The sequence below is a fragment of the Nesoenas mayeri genome (assembly GCF_963082525.1).
Source record: "Nesoenas mayeri genome assembly, chromosome: 4".
NCBI lineage: Eukaryota > Metazoa > Chordata > Aves > Columbiformes > Columbidae > Nesoenas > Nesoenas mayeri.
In genome coordinates, this window is record NC_137540.1 from 73,453,534 (window position 1) to 73,473,455 (window position 19,922).

Sequence of the window (19,922 nt, forward strand, 5' to 3'; positions counted from 1 at the left end):
ATGAAGCTAAAGATATTAGTAAAACTCCAGAGTCTTCCCCCTGCCCCAAAAAAACAGATGCACATACACACACCAAAAAACAACCAACCAACACCCAAAAACAAAATGAAAAATCCCAAAACACACAATCCACAAAGAAACAACCAACAAAATTAGACCCTGAAGCTCTGGTTTATCCCTGCACATAATTAACATTCACTAATTCTTTGAGTTTTGTGTTTGTTCCTAGCCAGCCCTGTAGACTCTGTGGTTTTACAGTTTTAATTTTGGATTTATAAGGAAGTCAGCAAGTGAGAGCAAAGTGTTTCTTTTGATTTTAAAGGAAAATAAAAGTATGCAATCTTAAGAATACATTTAGCAATACGTCACTCCCTAATCCTGCTGTCAGAGATAAAAATCTGTCCTCTACCAAGGGCTTGGCTATAAAGGCGGTGGCTTAGTCAAAAGCGAGAAAGAAAGCACTAAAACACTAAAGAAACCCACCCTATGTATTCCAAAGGCTGTAAAGTAAAACAACAAAGAAATACAATTTTAATGTGAAACCAGTTATTAAACTAAGGTTTGCACAGTGGCAAGTTCTCAAAACCTACCAGAATTGCTTTCATTAAAGATTAATTTTCTCCCCCTCCCAACATTAGCAGGGTGTTTCTCTTTCCAAAACAGTGAATCCATATTTCTGTGGATCAAATCCAGCACTCATATAACAATAAGAAACCCCTGGAAAAAGAGGCTTAACAGAGGTTTTATTTTCCTGAGCTAGTTAAAAGTAAATAATAATTATAAGGGAAAAGTAATGTGCTTATTTCCCTTCCTTTGTCATGAAAATATTTTTTCCCATCTTTAAAAGCACTTCATTTAAAAATAAATGTTCTGTTCAAAATAAGAAGGAACACAGATGAATAAGATAAAGTGTTCACAATTTTGTGTCTCAGAGAGATTTTGATACGTGCACCTGGGGGTGGAGCCTGATAACCCTCATCATTCTTGAATGTTTGATAAAATCTGCACAGGATCTCAAGGTGATGAATAGAATTAATAGATAAATATATGCATGTTATTCACAGATACTCAAATCTCTACATCCATAGCTACACAGATGTATATGTAGACAGACAGTAGTTTTAGGGGAGAGGGCAGGGCATAAAAGGGCACAGAATGGGGTAGGGCGGTCTAAATACCACTACTTTATGATGACAAAATGAGTCAGTAGATTCTACTTTTTTAATGAACAATCACAGAGAAATAATAATCAGTGCCTTTGTAAACAGCATGAAAAGCTGCGGATAGAAATTGAGCTATAATATCAATGATCCACATTCACATCTGGCATAAATCATTTTATCTTCACTGGCTTCATTGAATTTGGGCACATTCTGTGTTCTGAACTTATATTGCACAATTTGTACATGATGAACAATTCTTAACATTTAAAATAGATTTTTTATTACTTATAAGTTTACTTAGCTTTTACAAAATATAACATAAGTAAAAACTTTGAAGAGCAGAGACACAGTCTTAAGTATTGAGTCTCAGCATTAACAAGTTGATGTTGTTAAGAAGCACTTAGTCCGAAGCTTCTAGCACTTAGTTATAATTTAAATTATATCAAAAAGTGCATTAAATATGGAATGTATTTACTGTGTCTATTATTGATCTATATAACTGTACTTTATAACAGTTACTTACTCTGTTCAAAAATTATCAATAAAACAATTTATGGAAAATTAGGTCAGAAATTTTAGCTGGATAAAAAGCCTGAAAATGTGTTGTGTTGCCTCTGAAGGCAAAACCAGATTAAAAAAAAGTGTTTTCACCCCATTTACCCTTCTAGTATACTTTTATATTTTTCTAAAATCAATTTATTTTATATAATCTAGCAGAGATTTATATCTTTTCAATCAGGTAACATATTTTCAGTTGCTCAAATGTAGTTTCGATGGAAAAATTGTTTTGATTAGAAACACAACTTTGGTCACCAACAAGAACATTCACCTGCACAGGCCAGAGAGTAATGTTTGTAATAATTTTCTAGAGACACATAATACATAATCCACCAACTCAGAAAGAACTTGAAGAAAACGCTGTGTATTATTTACTCAGATCATTGAAACTTTGATGAAGTAGACTAGCCTTGATGGAGTACTGAATCTCTTCTTTTATGTGGCTCTTATCAATATGACTTCTGCAGTAACATGGAGTAGATAATAAAATCATGGTCATTAACTTGTTTGTTTGTATCTTGCTTTCAAGCACAGGTTTCCCTCTGAGTTACAGATTTCAGAGAACTAACTGAAAGTTGCAAGTGACTTGCTATAAAATGATATATCAATTAAGCTTACCAGTTTCAGAGAGCAGTTTCGTAGCTTCCAGCACCTTCTCGGTATAAACTCCTGTTTCATAGTTTTCCATCTCTGCATTAATGATGTGAATCACTCTGGCTGCACGGCCTCGGATGGCACCTGCGGTTCTGTCCAGCGTATCGACATCCCCCTCTTGAAGAGCAATCACACACTTGTTCACATCTTCCAGAATGTGGTTTTCTGGAATGTAGGGGAAAAAAATATGGCTCATTTAATTTAATTCTTCCTCCTAGCAAAGCTCACTGATTTGGGGAAATGACAAATGGCAGTATGTTAAAAAAATTGTTATCTGTCCTTATCCAGGTCTGCAAAACAAATAGCATTCTGTAATACTATGCCACATAAGAGTAAAAATCCCAAGAGTGATATTTATCTTTAAAGCAGACTGGGCTATATCCTTCCACCTATATTGTGAGTACCAACCTGTAACTCTATGACGAAGTCGCACTGCTTTCACACATCACACTGCATTTTATTATAATGAAAGTGTAATAAAAATCAATTCAAAAAGGAAAGCAGTCAAATATTATGCAGATGTTCTATTAAACAGCTGGGCAATTTCTTGAAGATGAATTTTCACTTTCTTATAAACATTTAATATTTTGGTGCATTTGTGCCTAAATATGATACAGTATAACTGTCCATGTTCTGAAGTAAGAGTTGACACCACTGAGTTTGCTCAGATGATGTAATATTAAGTAGGTTTCCTGAAATCTGGGCACCTGCATTGTTTTTTCTTGGCTCAGAATCACACCATCTACTCTCATGTGCTGTAGTATCATAGTTTGTGTAGTTTTCTCACATGCAGATAATCTGAAAGGATCAAGCAGATTTTGACTAAGTCAGATAAAATTTCCCCACAGCCAGTACAGTTAAAAATCATTTCAATAATAAAATCATGGCTGAATTTCAGATGTGAGCAAACTCACTCTGAGAAACTCAGTGACTCTACACAACTCACTTTTCTGCCACAGCCACCACTAAACTAAAATGAAATGCTCTTCTTTGTAGTAGTAATATATAAAACAGAATCAATCAGTGCACCAACTGCTTTTTGTTCGTTATTCTCACCCACAAAAATAGAATGATACACTAATCTTCACTGTTAAAAATCCCAAGGTTGGATCATTTGGGGGTTTCAGAAATGATTTACATTATGTTGAATTTTAAACTGTAACAACTGTGAATGAAAACTGGAAGTGTCCTGAGCTGTGAGTCAGAATAACTTGTAAGGCTAAATTCTTCATTTAAAAAACTCTCTATCCAGATCTAAAAAAATGTTGTTCTGCTAAAATTTTTCTTCACTGTTTTCTACTCACCATTGCCATTCATCTTTACCATGGCATAGCCAAATTTTGCCAAACAAGAAGCACTTTCTGAATATGAACAGATGCAGAGTTTGGAATATAAAGTAACTGACTTAAAGCTATGATCAACCTTCTTTTGGTAGCCACTGTATTGATAAAACATGCCATCAAGTGTGATGCTTCATATGAAGAGGAAGAGGTATCTATAACCAGACAGCAGCCCATTTTCAATGCTTCACTGGTTTAACATCCAAAAATAAAAGTACTTGGTGTAAGCTGAGCCTTCCAAGCTTACAGCTGGCAGCAACAGGCTTGCTGGACGCATGACACATTTTCTCACTTTTAATAGATAAAGATGTATGTGGATAGTATTAGAAAAAAACCTAACCCCAACAGAAATACTACTTCTCATCTGCCTTGTGAAGTTTGGATCTAAGTCAAGACTATGTTTGATATGAGAAAAACAAACAAAACAAAGTCATTCATTCAAGTTTTATGGATACAAGTGTTAGGAGTGAATAAAATCCTCAAACAAATAACCAAATGGCCATTTAAGCATGTTTGCCATCTCTTAGGCTTGAGGACTGGGTCTACAGTTTACAGCTTGGTCTGCGCTTTCCTTGTAGAACTAGGCCTGTTATGAAGTGCCTCTCACCTTCAAATCTTGAATAAAAAAATTAAGTGCTACCAATTGTGAAGCACCTTTATATTCTGAGAGCTCATTTTCATTTTCTTGTCATGACTTGCAGTAAACACTCCAGCAGTGATGTTTGAACAGTTGAGTGTTAATTATACTAAACCGAACAATTCCCTGTTACTAATAATAGTGGGATACAACTAAACAAACGAACAAATAAAAAGGTTTATTTTTAAAGGATTTTTTTTTTCTTCTAAAGATCTTAAACTTTTATTAGAAAAGTTAGCAAATGTCAAATAAAAGAATGTAGAATGAAAAACAAAATTAAGGCCAAGCTATCTCCTGAAGACTGGGTCTTCTGTAATGTTAAGTTTAGAGTAAACTAAGCACACTGGGCACATTCTGTGTCCTTATTCACAACAATGAAATACACCTCTTTCAGATCATAATAGGAAAATGAGTTTTCTGTGGCAGACAATTAACCCAAGACATGCAGCACTCAGCATTTACAGTACTCATTGTGTATGACCATATTATAACAAAACACTCTGCTACAAGTTGTAGCACTTTACGAGGAGGATGGAGAAAAGATTATGACTCAACGTCCTTCTCCATCCCTTTGTTATGTAAGGACTAAGGTACTTTGTTTTCGTAGAAGAGCTTGCTTTGAATTGTAATCCTTCCCAGCAAGGTCAGAGAGGTGCTAAAATTTGTTGTTTCTTATGCTACTTTACTTCTCTCTGGTTGCATTGCTACATCAATAACTCAGGGACACATAAGTGCTTCCCAGCTCTCTGGAAATGTAGACACTGGTTATGTCCTGAAAACATACCTAGATGGGATTCATATGTAGCATCTACCATGGCTTTACCAAGGGTAAGTCATGCTTGACCAACCTCATAGCCTTTTATGAGAATGTTACAAGGTAGATGGATGATGGCAGAGCCGTGGATGTGGTCTACCTTGACTTCAGTAAAGCCTTTGACACAGTCTCCCACAGCATCCTAGTTGCTAAGTTGAGGAGGTGTGGTCTAGACAATAGAGTAGTGAGGTGGGTTACAAACTGGCTTAAGGAGAGAAGCCAGAGAGTGGTAGTCAATGGTGCGGAGTCTAGTTGGAGGCCAGTATCTAGTGGAGTACCTCAGGGGTCAGTACTGGGGCCAGTATTATTCAATATATTCATTAACGACTTAGACGAGGGAATAGAGTGTACTATCAGCAAGTTTGCTGATGACACTAAGCTGGGAGGAGTGGCTGACACGCCAGAAGGCTGTGCTGCCATCCAGCGAGACCTAGACAGGCTGGAGAGTTGGGCGGGGAATAACCTAATGAAATTTAACAAGGAAAAGTGTAGAGTCCTGCATCTGGGCAGGAACAACCCCAGGTTCCAGTATAGGTTGGGAAATTACATATTAGAGAGCAGTGTAGGGGAAAGGGACCTGGGGATCCTGGTGGACAACAGGATGACCATGAGCCAGCACTGGGCCCTTGTGGCCAGGAAGGCCAATGGCATCCTGGGATGTATTAGAAGGGGGGTGGTTAGTAGATCAAGAGAGGTCCTCCTTCCCCTCTACTCTGCCCTGGTGAGACCCCATCTGGAATATTGTGTCCAGTTCTGGGCCCCTCAGTTCAAGAAGGACAAGGAACTGCTGGAGAGGGTCCAGCGTAGGGCAACCAAGATGATTAAGGGAGTGGAGCACCTCCCTTATGAAGAAAGGCTGAGGGAGCTTGGTCTCTTTAGTTTGGAGAAGAGGAGACTGAGGGGTGACCTTATTAATGTTTACAAATATATAAAGGGTGAGTGCCATGAGGATGGAGCCAGGCTCTTCTCGTTGGCAAACAATGATAGGACAAGGGGCAATGGGATCAAGCTGGAACACAAGAGGTTCCACTTAAATTTGAGAAAAAACTTCTTCTCAGTGAGGGTGACAGAGCACTGGAACAGGCTGCCCAGGGAGGTTGTGGAGTCTCCTTCTCTGGAGACATTCAAGACCCACCTGGACAAGTTCCTGTGCAACCTCACTTAGGCGTTCCTGCTCCAGCAGGGGGATTGGACTAGATGATCTTTTGAGGTCCCTTCCAATCCAGAACATACTGTGATACTGTGATACTGTGATTTCCCTTCTTTTTATCTCTCTTCATGGCATGATAACCTGGTATGGATGATCAGGGGGCCAGGACTATATGGTATATCTGCCCCACTGTTCAGATACAGCTTATCTGAGCCAAGTGACAAAATGAAGTAAGGAAAGTTCTTCTTTCCTCCCATTGCCTCCAACTGCACAAGGAGTCTGACAATTTTTATAAATACAGTCAACCAGGTCTGGAACACATTTTTAAAAGGCGGCCAAAATCCTACTTTGTGCCTGAGTTAAAACAAAACTTCCCTAGAAATAGAAGCTCAAATAGGATGCTATTTTCTGGTAGATGAAAAGCTAACTATTGCTACCAGGGATTAATTGGCATGGCATGGTTGCTCCTACCGAGTGCAGAAGATCAGCATTCCAATAGGAATTGTCTAATGGACTAATGATGCTTCAGTAATTATGGCTTTTCTCTGCTCTGACCCATTACTTTAATTTAGGAGTTTATTTTTAGAATAATCCCTTATCCCGATACCTGAAACTGAGAGGAAATCGTCCACCGAAGTGATGTCGTCAACAGCTTCAGTGAGAACTCGCACTTGTTTCTCCCACTGATCTTTAAAGACATCCATGTTGTCCTGTGCAACTTTGCTCTGGGGTCTGGCAGCCAATGTGAGCGCAGCATTTATTACCTGTTGTTCAAAATCATTTGTTACAAGAAGTGGCAAAAGTTTTTTCACAAGGGAAAGAACAAATAGATTATGGATGGTGTTAAAAATATAGTGCTATACTCCATCTGATATGCAGGTCTCAAGATACAAATGGATTTTTCACAGTTCCTGGAAAGCAGGCAACAACGTAATGACAAAGGCAAGGCTATAATCTTCATCTAGGCTGTTTTCTCAGCTAACTGGTGCTTTCTAATGCCAAAAGAGTAATTTTTAGCAGGCATCTTACTTACCTGTGGGCAGAGACTATCAATCTGTGTTGCTGCCATACGGACTAACTTCACACCTTCTTCATTATTTGAGATCGAACAGGCCAGATTTGCAACCTGCAATAAATTCAGCAGAATGAGAATTAAGTTTTAGGCAAGCAGGCCATTTTATACCTTTCTCTCTTCTTATTAAGCCTTGACTAGAGTGAAAGAATTGTATACAAGAGGAACGATACAGCATCTTCTGAACTTGTAAACAGAAATCCTTGTAGATTATTTTTTACTGGCAAACTGAACTACGGTTTTCATTAGATTTTTCTCAAAATCTTCCATTGCTGTCAAGTATTTTGTAACCTCCTCTATAGCTTGAAAATAATTTCCTGAGAATTCATCTAGAAAATGTAGAACGTCCAGACAAATATCTATACATTTTCACACACAGAATCGACTGGGTTGGAAAAGACCTCAGAGATCATCGAGTCGAACCCTTGGTCCAACTCCAGCCCATTGACTAGATCATGGCACTAAGTGCCATGGCCAATCTCAGTTTCAAAACCTCCAGGGCCGGTGAGTCCAGCACCTCCCTGGGCAGCCATTCCAATGCCTGACCACTCTCTCTGTACAGAATTGCTTTCTAATAGCCAGCCTAAATTTCCACTGGCAAAGTTGAAGCCCATGCCCCCCTGTCCTGTTGCTGACTGCCTGGGAGAAGAGACCAATCCCCGCCTGGCTAGAACTTCCCTTCAGGCAGTTCTAGAGAGTGCTGAGCTCACCTCTGAGCCTCCTCTTCTCCAGACTAAACAAGCCCAGCTCCCTCAGCCTCTCCCTATCGGTCTTGTGTTCAAGTCCCTTCTTTCCTCAGAGTTTCTTTTTCTTTTTATTAACCATGTCCACTATGAATAACAGCAATCAGGCTCATCCATATACTCCCTGCTTTGCAAAATGTAGAATCTTTCATGTTCTAACATATGGAATTGTGTTTTTCCACCTGTGAACAAAATTCTGGTACTATCACTGATACTGGGAAAGCTATATATTTCTCTAGTATCTTTGTTGTTTTGGATCTTGATGTTTTTATGCATGTTAAAATTGTTTTAATTCTCAGGTGTATCTATTTATTGCCGATTGTTGATCCTGGAGTAAATGTTCATTAGCAAAAGTATCACAACTCGATAATGTGAAATGTCTCAGCTGAAAGCCTTATTCTGGAATGTATGCCCAAAGATCTCAATCAAAGATGTAGGTATCTACATGTGCTTTCTCTGGCACAGTGTTGGGAATGCTGAATCTCACAGAACTCAAGGTTGTTTGGATAAGATGAAGACAGGGGAGATTTAAAGAGGGACTTGAATGAGATCTAGAAATCAGGCCATGACTTCAGACACTGCAGAGCTGTGTCCCTGTAGCTTGGATACTAGTGGTAAAGCATGCAGATCATGTTCTCCCAGTTCATACAGTGCTTCTTGCAAAAAAAAAAAATCCATTCCCAAAAGCTCTGTGTGAAGTCCATGATTCTGCCATGGGTTCTCCAGACAGCGACTCATAGAATCATAGAACAGAATAATAGAATTGTTTCAGTTGGAAGAGACCCTCAGGATCATCGAGTCCAACCATAACCTAATCTAACCTAACTCTAGCACTAAACCGTGTCCCTGAGAACCTTGTCTAAATGCCTTTTAAACCCCACCAGGGATGGTGACTCCACCACTGCCTTGAGCAGCCTGTTCCAATGCCCAACAGTCCTTTCTGTGAATAATTTTTTCCTAATATGCAATCTAACCCTCCCCTGGTGCCACTTGAGGCCATTTCCTCTTGTCTTATCACTTGCTATTTGGGAGAAGAGACCAACACCCTCCATGCTACAACCTCCTTTCATGTCACAGTGCACATGACTAAGATCATCGGTGATATTAAAATCACAAGTGTACACTCTGGGAGAGAAGAACACAAGATGTGTTTTTTTCAGTCATTCAAAAGTAAGGCTCCTCACTGTAATCTACATTAAAATAAACTTATAAAATTTTAAGTATGCTTCCTTGATTCACTGTGCCTGAAGGCATAAGTATAAGTTGGAAATGATTCATAAATTAGTTCAAATACCCTCATCTTTCCAATTTTCCTCCGGTCTCCCTTTGTGGTATTAATCTGTTCTCGTTTCCAGTGTGCATCGCCACATTAGCCCTGGTCCATCTGTTCTGCATAGAACCTATTTCACTTCACAGTTATGTAGAACGTGGTTTGCATATATCACAGTGCCAACGCTCAGGCAAGAAAAGAACCCAAGGCTTCAAAGAGTCTTGCAGGCATTTCCTAGTCAAGATTTTATCATAATGTTGTGGTTTTTATTTTCATTTCCTGATGAGACAAATGAGTTAGTCTGTTTGTTAACAGCCTTACAGCGCTCATGTCAAAAACATTCTCCTAAGCTGACATCTTTTAATTAATTTACCATTTTCTGTATCACTTCTTTGCACACATCAAACAAACCACTTTAATCTTCATGAGAAACAAAACCTAAGCAGGATAATAATTAGAATGCAGTAACACGAGTGGAAATTACAGGTCTTAAAAACTCGCAAATAGTATTAAGTTGGGCAAAGTTATCTTCTGTATTTTTTTTCAGATTGCCCGTTTGTTTTGTGATTATCATGATGAAAATCTATCCTGAGGCCCCAGATGCACCATATTTCTTACTTGTTCTCAAATAGCAGTGAGAGATGTGACTGAAAGGGGCTGAGTGTCATGAAGTGGCACTCAAACCCATAAGCAGGTCTTTGAGTTCTCTTGGAAGACATCTTCACAGAAAAAAGACAACCAACCAACCAATAACAACAACAAAAGCCAAAACCAAAAACCCCACAAACAAACAACAACAAATATACCACAACCATAAAATAAAAATTATTACATTGTTTGGATGTTACTATCAATACAAACAGAGCAAAAATGTAATCTACAGCTACATTAAATAGGCATCAAAAAGCATTACAATTATCTGTTTAAAAACAATAATTATGCATATAGTGAATAATCTTAATCTGAATAGTTTCTGTGGTGTGTTTTAAGTCCTGTATCATCAGCAGTCAGAAAGCAATATTACTTTCAGAATTCAGCAGGGAGTACCAGCCTATACCATGGGAAGATCTGATTATGTCAAATGAGCATACAGATAAGCTAATCCTACAAAGGTAGATGCAATCTGGATAAAATTGAATTTAGCATTACGAATCAGAAAAACTATGACTTTACCCAAAACTTATTTTTAAAGCAGGGCAAGAAACAGACATTACTTGTAAAAGCCTGTGTTTCAGTGCTGTTGTGTAAGCATGGATCTGTGAAATAGCACAAGTTCTAAGTGCACTCAGTCACCAGATACAACACTATTTAATTATTTTGACTGACTTTCTTATCAAGTACACCATCAAATTACTATCAATTAAGGTTTTTGGTGCTGCAACATCCATACACATAAAGCATGAGATAATTCAACATAGTTTACCCTACTATAAATTCAGCAATCTCAGAGAGTTTTCCTACTTAAAACTATGAACAAAAAAAGCTTAGACCCAATTCCACCCCACGTAGCTGAGATATTTTGTATAGGTGCCAAACTGATCATTTTGGATAATGGACAAAAAGAGAAATGGAGATTCCAGAGACTGTTTCAGATCTTTGGTTGACTATCTCATCCTCTATATATATCTAGTTTATTATTTAAACTTGGATTATAGCTGTTTCTGATGATTGTTGACAAAGGTATTACTGAAATAAGAGAGGTTTTAATGGTGCATTAGAACTTGTTTTGCATGTGTGTATTTGATACAAATGTTTTGTGGAGAACTCAAGACTCTCCAAGTTTGGGAATTTATTTAATACACCACTCGTGAGTCGGATGGAGCAGATAAAATAGAAAGGAAAATAAAAAGGCTGTATGTTATCATGGCTGCTAATTTGCCAAAATTTTGATTTGACAGCCTTTCACTTCAAGTGCTCTGTCTCCACTAAAGCATTGAAGGGGAAATTTCACGTGAGGCTGTGGAATTAACTAGTTTTCTTTCTTTCTTTCTTTTTACTAATTTTCTTGAGCGTTCTAAATTCACTGATTGCCTAAACAGAACTTAAGTTTGTATTATGATCAATGTGAACTGTCTGAAGAGTATTTATATGAATGAATACATTTTAAATACCAAAATCTATGAACTGTGAATCATCCTCGAAATGCATTGGGAACCTAATAACAGTGAAACTGCTGGGTAGATAAAGATTATTGTTCAGAATTTCAGGTCTGCTAAGCTACTCTTGTGCCATCAAAACAATTGCTAAATACCTTAAACCTGTCCTGCAAGAGCACGGAAAAGTAATGAGCAAGAAATTATACACTCCTAGTGATGCTGTATTTCTCTAAAATCACTAAAGCCACTGAACCAGTTCTAGAACTGGGGAGGTCAAAAACTCTGTACTAACTCCTTCAAATTAATTGTCTTATCATTGGCACAAAGAGCCCAAGATATAACTCTACAGTTTGCTAGGTATGTATCTTTGATCATGCAAATAGTTCTAATTATTTAAAATATATGCAAGATCAGTCCCAATAAAATGTATTTGCATGTATTTGGTTGTATTTCAGCCTCAAGCTGTTTCTTTCTTTGGATTAGTGTTTTTTCATTGCATTTGCCACACAAACTACCTAGGACAGGAAAACTGCTGTAAAATTGCACCCCAAGTTTCAAAAGTAATCTTTAATATCAGTTTACTTTATTTTTACGCTGATGAAAATCAGGTGTAGTTACCTTTCATTGTGCTTCTGAACTAGACTATTTCCAATTTTGACTTGTACTCTTTGTATTATTAGAGGTAATTATGGCAATCATGATGTATTGACCTCTGGTTCAAACTTAAATCCAAAGATTTATTGTGGCCGCTCGGAATTTAATATATGTGGAAAGTTCCAAAAAATAAATTCATCATTTGGAGCAAAGATGTAAAAAAGGGGATCAGCATATGCTATAGCAAAGGAACAATATAATAACAAAGGCTGTAGAATGTTGTAGCTAATGTAAGTATTCTATTATTTTTCTTTCTATCATAGTTTGCTTAGAAGAAAGGGTACAAAAAACTTGATTTAAATTCCCCAACCATTTAACCATTCTAAGGTAGAGAATGTAACCTACTTATATCTCAGTTTTGTCTATTTGTATATATTTGTTTTTAACTTTTGTTATATGCATATTTCTTATTTATGTCATTTTCACTGTAATTAACGGATCGGAATATTAGGAATAAGAAAATTTACAACTAGGTTGTGGTTTTTTTTAGGGAAGCATGGAATAACTTTGAAAAACCTCAAGACACCATCAGAATTATCTGTATACAGCACACTTTTGAGAAATTGAAACTTTCTGAGTTACTCAGCTTGAGTTGAAGGTGATTTAAGTAAGAGACTTCTATAACATTTATGGTGAACTAAACCCAAGCAAATAACCAGTTACTGTGTTCCGGCTTATGAGTGGTAACTTGCTGAACTGTGATATCTTGACTATTTGCAATTATTTATCCATTCACTGAGTAAATTATCCAGATATTGCTACAATCTCAGAACCCTTCAAAATTTTGACATATATTAATGTTGGTAGTGCTGTAGGCAGCCCAGTGACATTCATGGAACAACAAATAGATTTTTTTCTAAAGGAGAGCACAGAATTGAAGCTAAGTTACCCAAGATCTTCAGCTTATTTATCCTCTTTCTCTTCACTCAAGCATTATATTATGAGCAAAACTCTATTTGTCACTAGACGGGATATTTTTGCACATACACAAACAAGTACCAAAACCCAAAATGTCACTGAGAGTACATATTGCAGCATATTCCTCTTCATCTTCATCTCTTCATGCACTGCAGTGCCAATTTGTACTACCAACAAAATATTAGACTGTGGTCTCTTTCCCAGTATCTATTCCATATGGCAACCTCATACTGGGGAGGGGAACCTCATACTGGATAACATTGCCAATTGTCCCTCATTTATATTAACCAGTCACATAGTTTTATTGAAAATAAGACCTGTATTTTTAAGCTGTTGGCGTGTACATACATTCACATATATTAAAAAAAATCTAATTGCACACACAGCAGTAACAAAGTTCTGTAAATTACTAATGATCTGATTTGTGTGGTTTAATGTTTCCATCATTTTTTTTTTAATATCATACTCATATACACACAATATATTATTTAATATAAACTTCTCAGGCATTTACAATACTCTGTACAAACCTAAGAAGGATGGTAACAGCAGGATGTTAGAAAGCTACAGAGAATTTTAAGCACAACAGTTAAATCTTTTATTTCATGTCTTATATGCTGCCCACTGAACTCATGAAAAACTCTTTTCTTCTCAAAAGGTCAACAGCATATTCACTCATATTTACTACAGGAATAAGGCTTTTCTACTCACTCAAACTCTCTCCAGACTTCCCCCATATCAGATTTAGTTGAAAGAGCTTTAAGAGATTGCTGCTTTTGGTAAAGTTTGAAGTAACTCTGATTTGCATAAAGTCAGTGGGTCTTAGACTGAGATTTTTGAAAGAAACTTCAGAACGTTAGAAGCCTCGTGTACTAGAAGATCAACTCAAAATGCAAAAGGATATTCAGAGGATATACTGCTGCTTTGCTCCCCCCACCCCCCTTTCTCGTTTTAGATGGAATTTGACCATCCAATTCTCTTCCTGAGGGCAAATTTCTACACCACACTGATGAGCCACAACCGTGATAAACATGGCTGATTGCAAGCACAAGAAACCCCCTACTGTGGTTCGAAGACCTACTAAAAGAAGAGGGGTACAATGTTGATGTGTATCTGTGATTTCAGACCCACTGTCCAGGTCATTCTGATTTCTCTGTAGGATCAGCCCAAGCATTCACCATGAAAAACAGAGGAAAGCAAATTGATTACAGAAAAGGTAGGTGACCGTTTCAGAGCATCTTCCCAATTTGCACTGAAGAAAATAACTCTGTAAACCTCTTCAGTTTCATTTGTAAAATTATTCAAGCAATGCTGTTGGGCACTTAGGATGGAGCACTGTCCAGAACCATCACCCTGCATCCTCAGCTAGAAAAACAGCTCAGAGGTGCTCCAGTTGCCATACATGAAGACCTGATCCTGCAATTAATAGTCTAGGCATACATCTGTGAGGGCTTCTGTGCTCCAGCATATCTCTAAATAGCTGGAAATCCAAGGACCTTAGAAACTTGGGTGCAGATGTTGATTCCAAGAGTTGAAATCAATAGAAACTCAGCTTCACATATACAGGATATCTCCCTTCAATGTTGATGTAATTTCTGAATTTTCTCTGTCTACATGTGTATCCATTGCTGAGGAAATCAACAGCAAACAGCTGCAGTAAACCAAGCAGAAGAGGAGGACTTAGTCTCAAGAACAGTTAAGACCAGATTCCTAGTTTAATTTTAATTGGTCTTGAGCAACATAGCATTACACTGATGAAATGCAGCTAATCTTTCTCCTACAAGAAAGCAGCTTATAAAGCTATAGGGGATCTGTTCTCTATTGTCCATCCATTCAGGTGGGCCATGAAGCTGATATCTTGTTCCAAACCACATAGACTGACAAGTCTAAGTAGTATACCTGGAATTGATTAATTTGATTTACTGATTTTCTGAGTTAAGGGTATAAATGCATTTTACATTGCAATAGTACATATTTATTCTCTTCCTTTCACAGAAAACAAATGTAAAATGTCCTGCTACAGGAATTCCTTCTGCACAGGTTGGAGATCAGTGACCCATCTCAGTGCTCTTTTACCTCTATTAGCAGGATCAGGTTACATTTCTATACCTGGGCTATTCACACTGAATAAACAGTGGACAAAGAATACAGAGGTACACCAAAAACTACAGCAGCACCTCTGAAATATCAAACAACAGAACCTTTAGCCAATAGTAACTGTTAAAAGTATGCAAAATGGACAAAAGAATTTCTTGTTTGGTTTACCAACAAATGAGGAGGAAATTCAGGGTGTTAATCCTTTCTGGTCAATCTGCAATCAAGGCCATTGCTGTTAAAACTCATAATGAGTAATGAACAATGTTTACTGAAATCCTCAAGGGGTGAGAGGGTAGTTAGTGTCCTATGGAAACAAGATTTACAGGACTACAATGTGTATGAGTTGATCCCATAAAGCAATTTTGACAACGTAGCCCTGGCAGTGCTATAATTAATAGATAGATATTAATAGCAAGTAGTTACCAAAGCAATCTACCTATCTAATAACAGTCCACTACTTTTGGCAAACCATTCAGTCACCCTAGAACAGGGATGCATGCTTGACCAGGCTGTGATAATTAAACATTATATTATCAAGAAGCCATATTTTGACAGCTGCTGAAGAAAAGCAGGAGATTGTAGTAGGAAACTGAAAAAGTTCACAATAGTAACAGAAGCTTTGAAGATATTAACACAGTGTGATATCAGACACCTCAGGGTATAAACAGATTACAAATTATAATTACTGATCCCTAAATAAGCATAACTTGCAAATTATATAGAACCAATTTTAGTTAGCTGACCAATGTGGATGGAGCTGAACTTGGTGAAGGATGCAAAAACTAACAAGGAAGACTTCTACAGGTATCTTACCCAGAAAAGGAAGGTCAAAGAAAGCTGATGAGCATGACTAGAAAACTGTGATGGCCATCTAAAGTACGTGAAAGTTCACACCTGTATTGAGACAAGTGTCTCACTGAGGGAGAATTCATATTTTTTTTGCTTTCTCTGACCTTCTTGAAAGCCTGGAAGCACTGGTCAGTACAACCACTTATTCAGCCACAGCTCATGATGCGTTTGTCCAGCCACCAAAGGAAACGTAGATAGGAAACATGGAAAGGGGCTTTGAACATGAGGAATTAATGGGGATGAAATAATGTGAACATAAGCAGAAACTGGAGACAATACAGAAGTAGAAATGTGATTCACCATCATAAGGGCTGAGGGAAAAACTACAGGTATTGCATGAGAAGAAAGGTTGTTCGTGTGAAACAAATCAGAGATTATCATGGCAAAGGTCATATGAAATGCAATTTTTAATTTTTGTTTTTAAGAAAATGTATTAACTCCCTTGCTCATAGACAAAACCTTGTAAAATACCATGATTGTCTTCATGGAGTGAATGGATTTCTGTTTGGATTAATATTTTCAAGGCTTACAAAGTCACATTGAGAGAAAGATTGATTTTACATGTATCCAATTTTTGTGCAGTAATAGTCTACAAAATGTTTTTTACAATAATTTAGTAATGGTTCAACAGTAATGCAAAATGATGTCATCTGCCCAGAACAGACAAGGAAACAGAACTAGATGTTCCCATTTCCATTCCTCCTGTCAGTATGTTTTAACCTTGGCATGAAGAGAGCTCATATTGGCTCGAAACATCATTTAGTTTTTACTCATCTGCTTAGTAGCCCTTTTTCTTGCTAATGCATCTCATTTTCTCTTGTAAAATTCATATTTATGATAATTATCTTTACAGTATGAGTATCTGACACAAAGAAATAAAGACCCAGGATATTTAACAGAAAAACAATATATGGATTTAAGTGGTATTTTCCCACGTCTGTATTATAAAAAGCTAGCAAGTCAATTATTCTTACTTTTTGTCCTACCACTGTGTAGTCATACTTGCATGATCAGAAACAGATGACTTACATACATTTGTTTAACAGCTTTTATTTATACCAGTAAGCTAACTACAACCAAGGCATATACCTGAGCACTTGCACACACACATCCACCCTTTTCACCTGTAAACATCATCCTTAGCTGAGTTTCAGCCTAAACTACCTCATCCATATAAGACACGGTCTCTCTTATATCTATTAAAAAGGTGTGGGCAAAAGAGATGGCACTGAGAAACCTCACATCTTGATCTGTTCCAACAGGTAAGTAAAGGACAATGAGGTGAGAAGAGACATATTTACATTTACTTCTCTCTCCTCCTCGGAAAGGAGAATACATTAAAAAAAACCAAACAAATCAGTATTATTTATTCAATATGTTGGAATTCATATCCTCAAATTATATTTTCTCTTAATTTAAGACTGCGTTCTTCTGTTGGCGTTTCTTTTTTCTTAGAATTTTGGGTTTTGTTACAGTACTAATAAGAATGTAGAAATTTTCACCTTAGTTGTAAACTCAGTCATGCTGTTTATTTGATTAAAAGCTGTTACATTCTGGCTCAATCTTACATTTTATCCCAATTGTCACACATTAGCTATTCTATGCTTGAAAGCTGATTATCTCTTTCAAAGGAACAATGTTAGCCCATTCATATCCAAAACCATTTCAACAAAACCAGGATTATTTACTGTGTATTAGAGTGCTGTTTCTGGCTTTTTCTTTTACTCCTCAAACCAAAAAAAAAAATAAAGAAGTCCTATCACAGAATCACAGATTGAAGTGACCTCAAAAGACCATCCAGTGCAATCCCCCTGCCAGAGCAGGAACACCCAGATGAGGTTACACAGGAAGGTGTCCAGGCAGGTCTTGAATGCCTACAGATTAGAGGACTCCACAACCCCCCTGGGCAGCCTGGTCCAGGCTCTGTCACCCTTACTGAGAAGAAGTTTCTTCTCAAATTTAAGTGGAACCTTTTGTGTTCCAGTGTGAACCCATTACCCTTTGTCCTGTCATTGGCTGTCACTGAAAAGAGCCTGGCTCCTTCCTCGTGACACTCACCCTTTATATATTTGTAAACATTAATGAGGTCACCCCTCAGTCTCCTCCAAGCTCCAGAGCCCCAGCTCCCTCAGCCTTTCATCATAACGGAGATGCTCTACTCCCTTAATCATCCTCGTTGCCCTGCTCTGGACTCTCTCTATCAGTTCCCTGTCATTCTGGAACTGAGGGGCCCAGAACTGAACACAATATTCCAGATGTGGTATCACCAGGGCAGAGTAGAGGGGAAGGAGAACCTCTCTGACCTACTGACCACCCACCTTGTAATACACCCCAGGATGCCATTGGCCTTCCTGGTCACAAGGGCACAGTGCTGGCTCATGGTCACCCTGCTGTCCCCAGGACCCCCAGGTCCCTTTCCCCTACACATAAATAGTTTTTAATAATGAGTTTTTATATCAAAACTTCTTCATGTGACTTTTAGCATTAAATGGGAAAAAACCTATAACTAAGAAATCAAAAGTGATGTCAAAATTCTAAATAGAACTGCAGAGATCTTTAATACACTGTGCTCTAATTTAAGGTCTTCTTGGCATGTAGTGATCAGTATAATAAGTCCATTGTCTTTGCTATCAGACTTAATGGCAATTATCTGCCTGTGTGTGGGCTCCTTTGCAGCCTGTGGCCAGTGGGTCCATGATAAGACTGCAGAGAGTCTCTCCACCAGTCCACCTTAATAATTTTTAAGCTTTTATTTAAATTGATTCAAACTAACAGGTAAGTCTCAGTTTCCCAGTGAATATTAAATTCTTGAAAATTCAATGAAAATAGGAAACAGTTTTGAGGACACAAACCTTATTAGCTTCTTCATACCTCTTTGAGGAATGAGTTCAAACTGAGGAATCTGCATAGATGAGAGATTTCATAAATTCTCTGGGAAAAGCTTTGGCTGGATATGTCTCTTGACCACAAAATACAAATCTCTAAGAAACCAGGATTCATACTGACCAGCGTTTACTGAACTGCTTGTTTAATAAAAGACAAGCTTCTTCCTACAAAATACAGCAAGAGTTGCACATTGGAAAAACTCTTTTAACTAGGAAGCAGGAGAGTTACTGTGTTCCTGAGGGGTTACACGTTGGTTATGGGAAAACAGGTTTGCAGTAAGAAGATGTTTTACCATGCTTTTATAAGAGACTCGTGACCTTTGTGATATGTTGAAACTAACACTTTTAATATTGCTGTGGGCATATAACCCTAAATTAGGCTGAGGAATTGCTCTGGCCCTTCAGTTTCTTGTTTCTGGAAGAACTTTTCAGTAAATCACCTTTAAAATTAGCCACAGGTGAATGAGTGAATGAATTACGAGAGTAGATTTTCCCACTGTGTTGATTAGGAAGTTATCCTCCATCAAATCACAAGTCATCAGGACCTGTTTTCAGATTAAATGATTTCTGAGGCATCATTCTGGAACAGGAGAAAACTGAAAACCAGGAAATGCAAGGACACATACAATAAAATAGGCCATTCTTAAGTCTCCTCTCAGGCCCATTCCATACTGTTTTGAGCAGTAGTTGCACCTATGAATATATCCAGATAAAGTGATGGATGAAAACAGTATTTTTTTTTTTTAACCCATAGATTACCTGTCTGCGGACCAGGTGAAGAATAACACCTCCTTATGTCCTTTATTTAGGAGCAGGAAAATAAATTTTCTCTTAATATTGGGAACATTCTAGCCAAATCTGATTAGTTTCGTCAAGAGACTAGATACCACAGGAACAGTCATTTCACTACACTGATATTAATATAATGTTACTACAAGTCATGGAAATCAGAGCCGAAGGGAAATTTGACAGATGATGCTCCTGTCTGAAGGCAGGATCAGCTGTACCTAAACCGTTCTTGG

At 37.6% G+C, this 19,922-nt stretch overlaps 1 protein-coding gene across 3 annotated transcripts in view; it reads right to left on the minus strand.

Annotated features, from left to right (window-relative positions):
• Positions 1-19,922, minus strand: part of CTNNA2 (catenin alpha 2) — a gene marked incomplete at both ends in the record, with an annotated part of 482,028 nt that overhangs the window by 55,122 nt on the left and 406,984 nt on the right. For all 3 annotated transcript variants that reach the window (XM_080343717.1, XM_080343716.1, XM_080343715.1), the window contains 3 exons: positions 2,340-2,540; positions 6,924-7,080; positions 7,350-7,442. In XM_080343717.1, the coding sequence (XP_080199843.1) occupies positions 2,340-2,540; positions 6,924-7,080; positions 7,350-7,442 (451 nt within the window). The remainder of the gene's footprint in view (positions 1-2,339; positions 2,541-6,923; positions 7,081-7,349; positions 7,443-19,922) is intronic.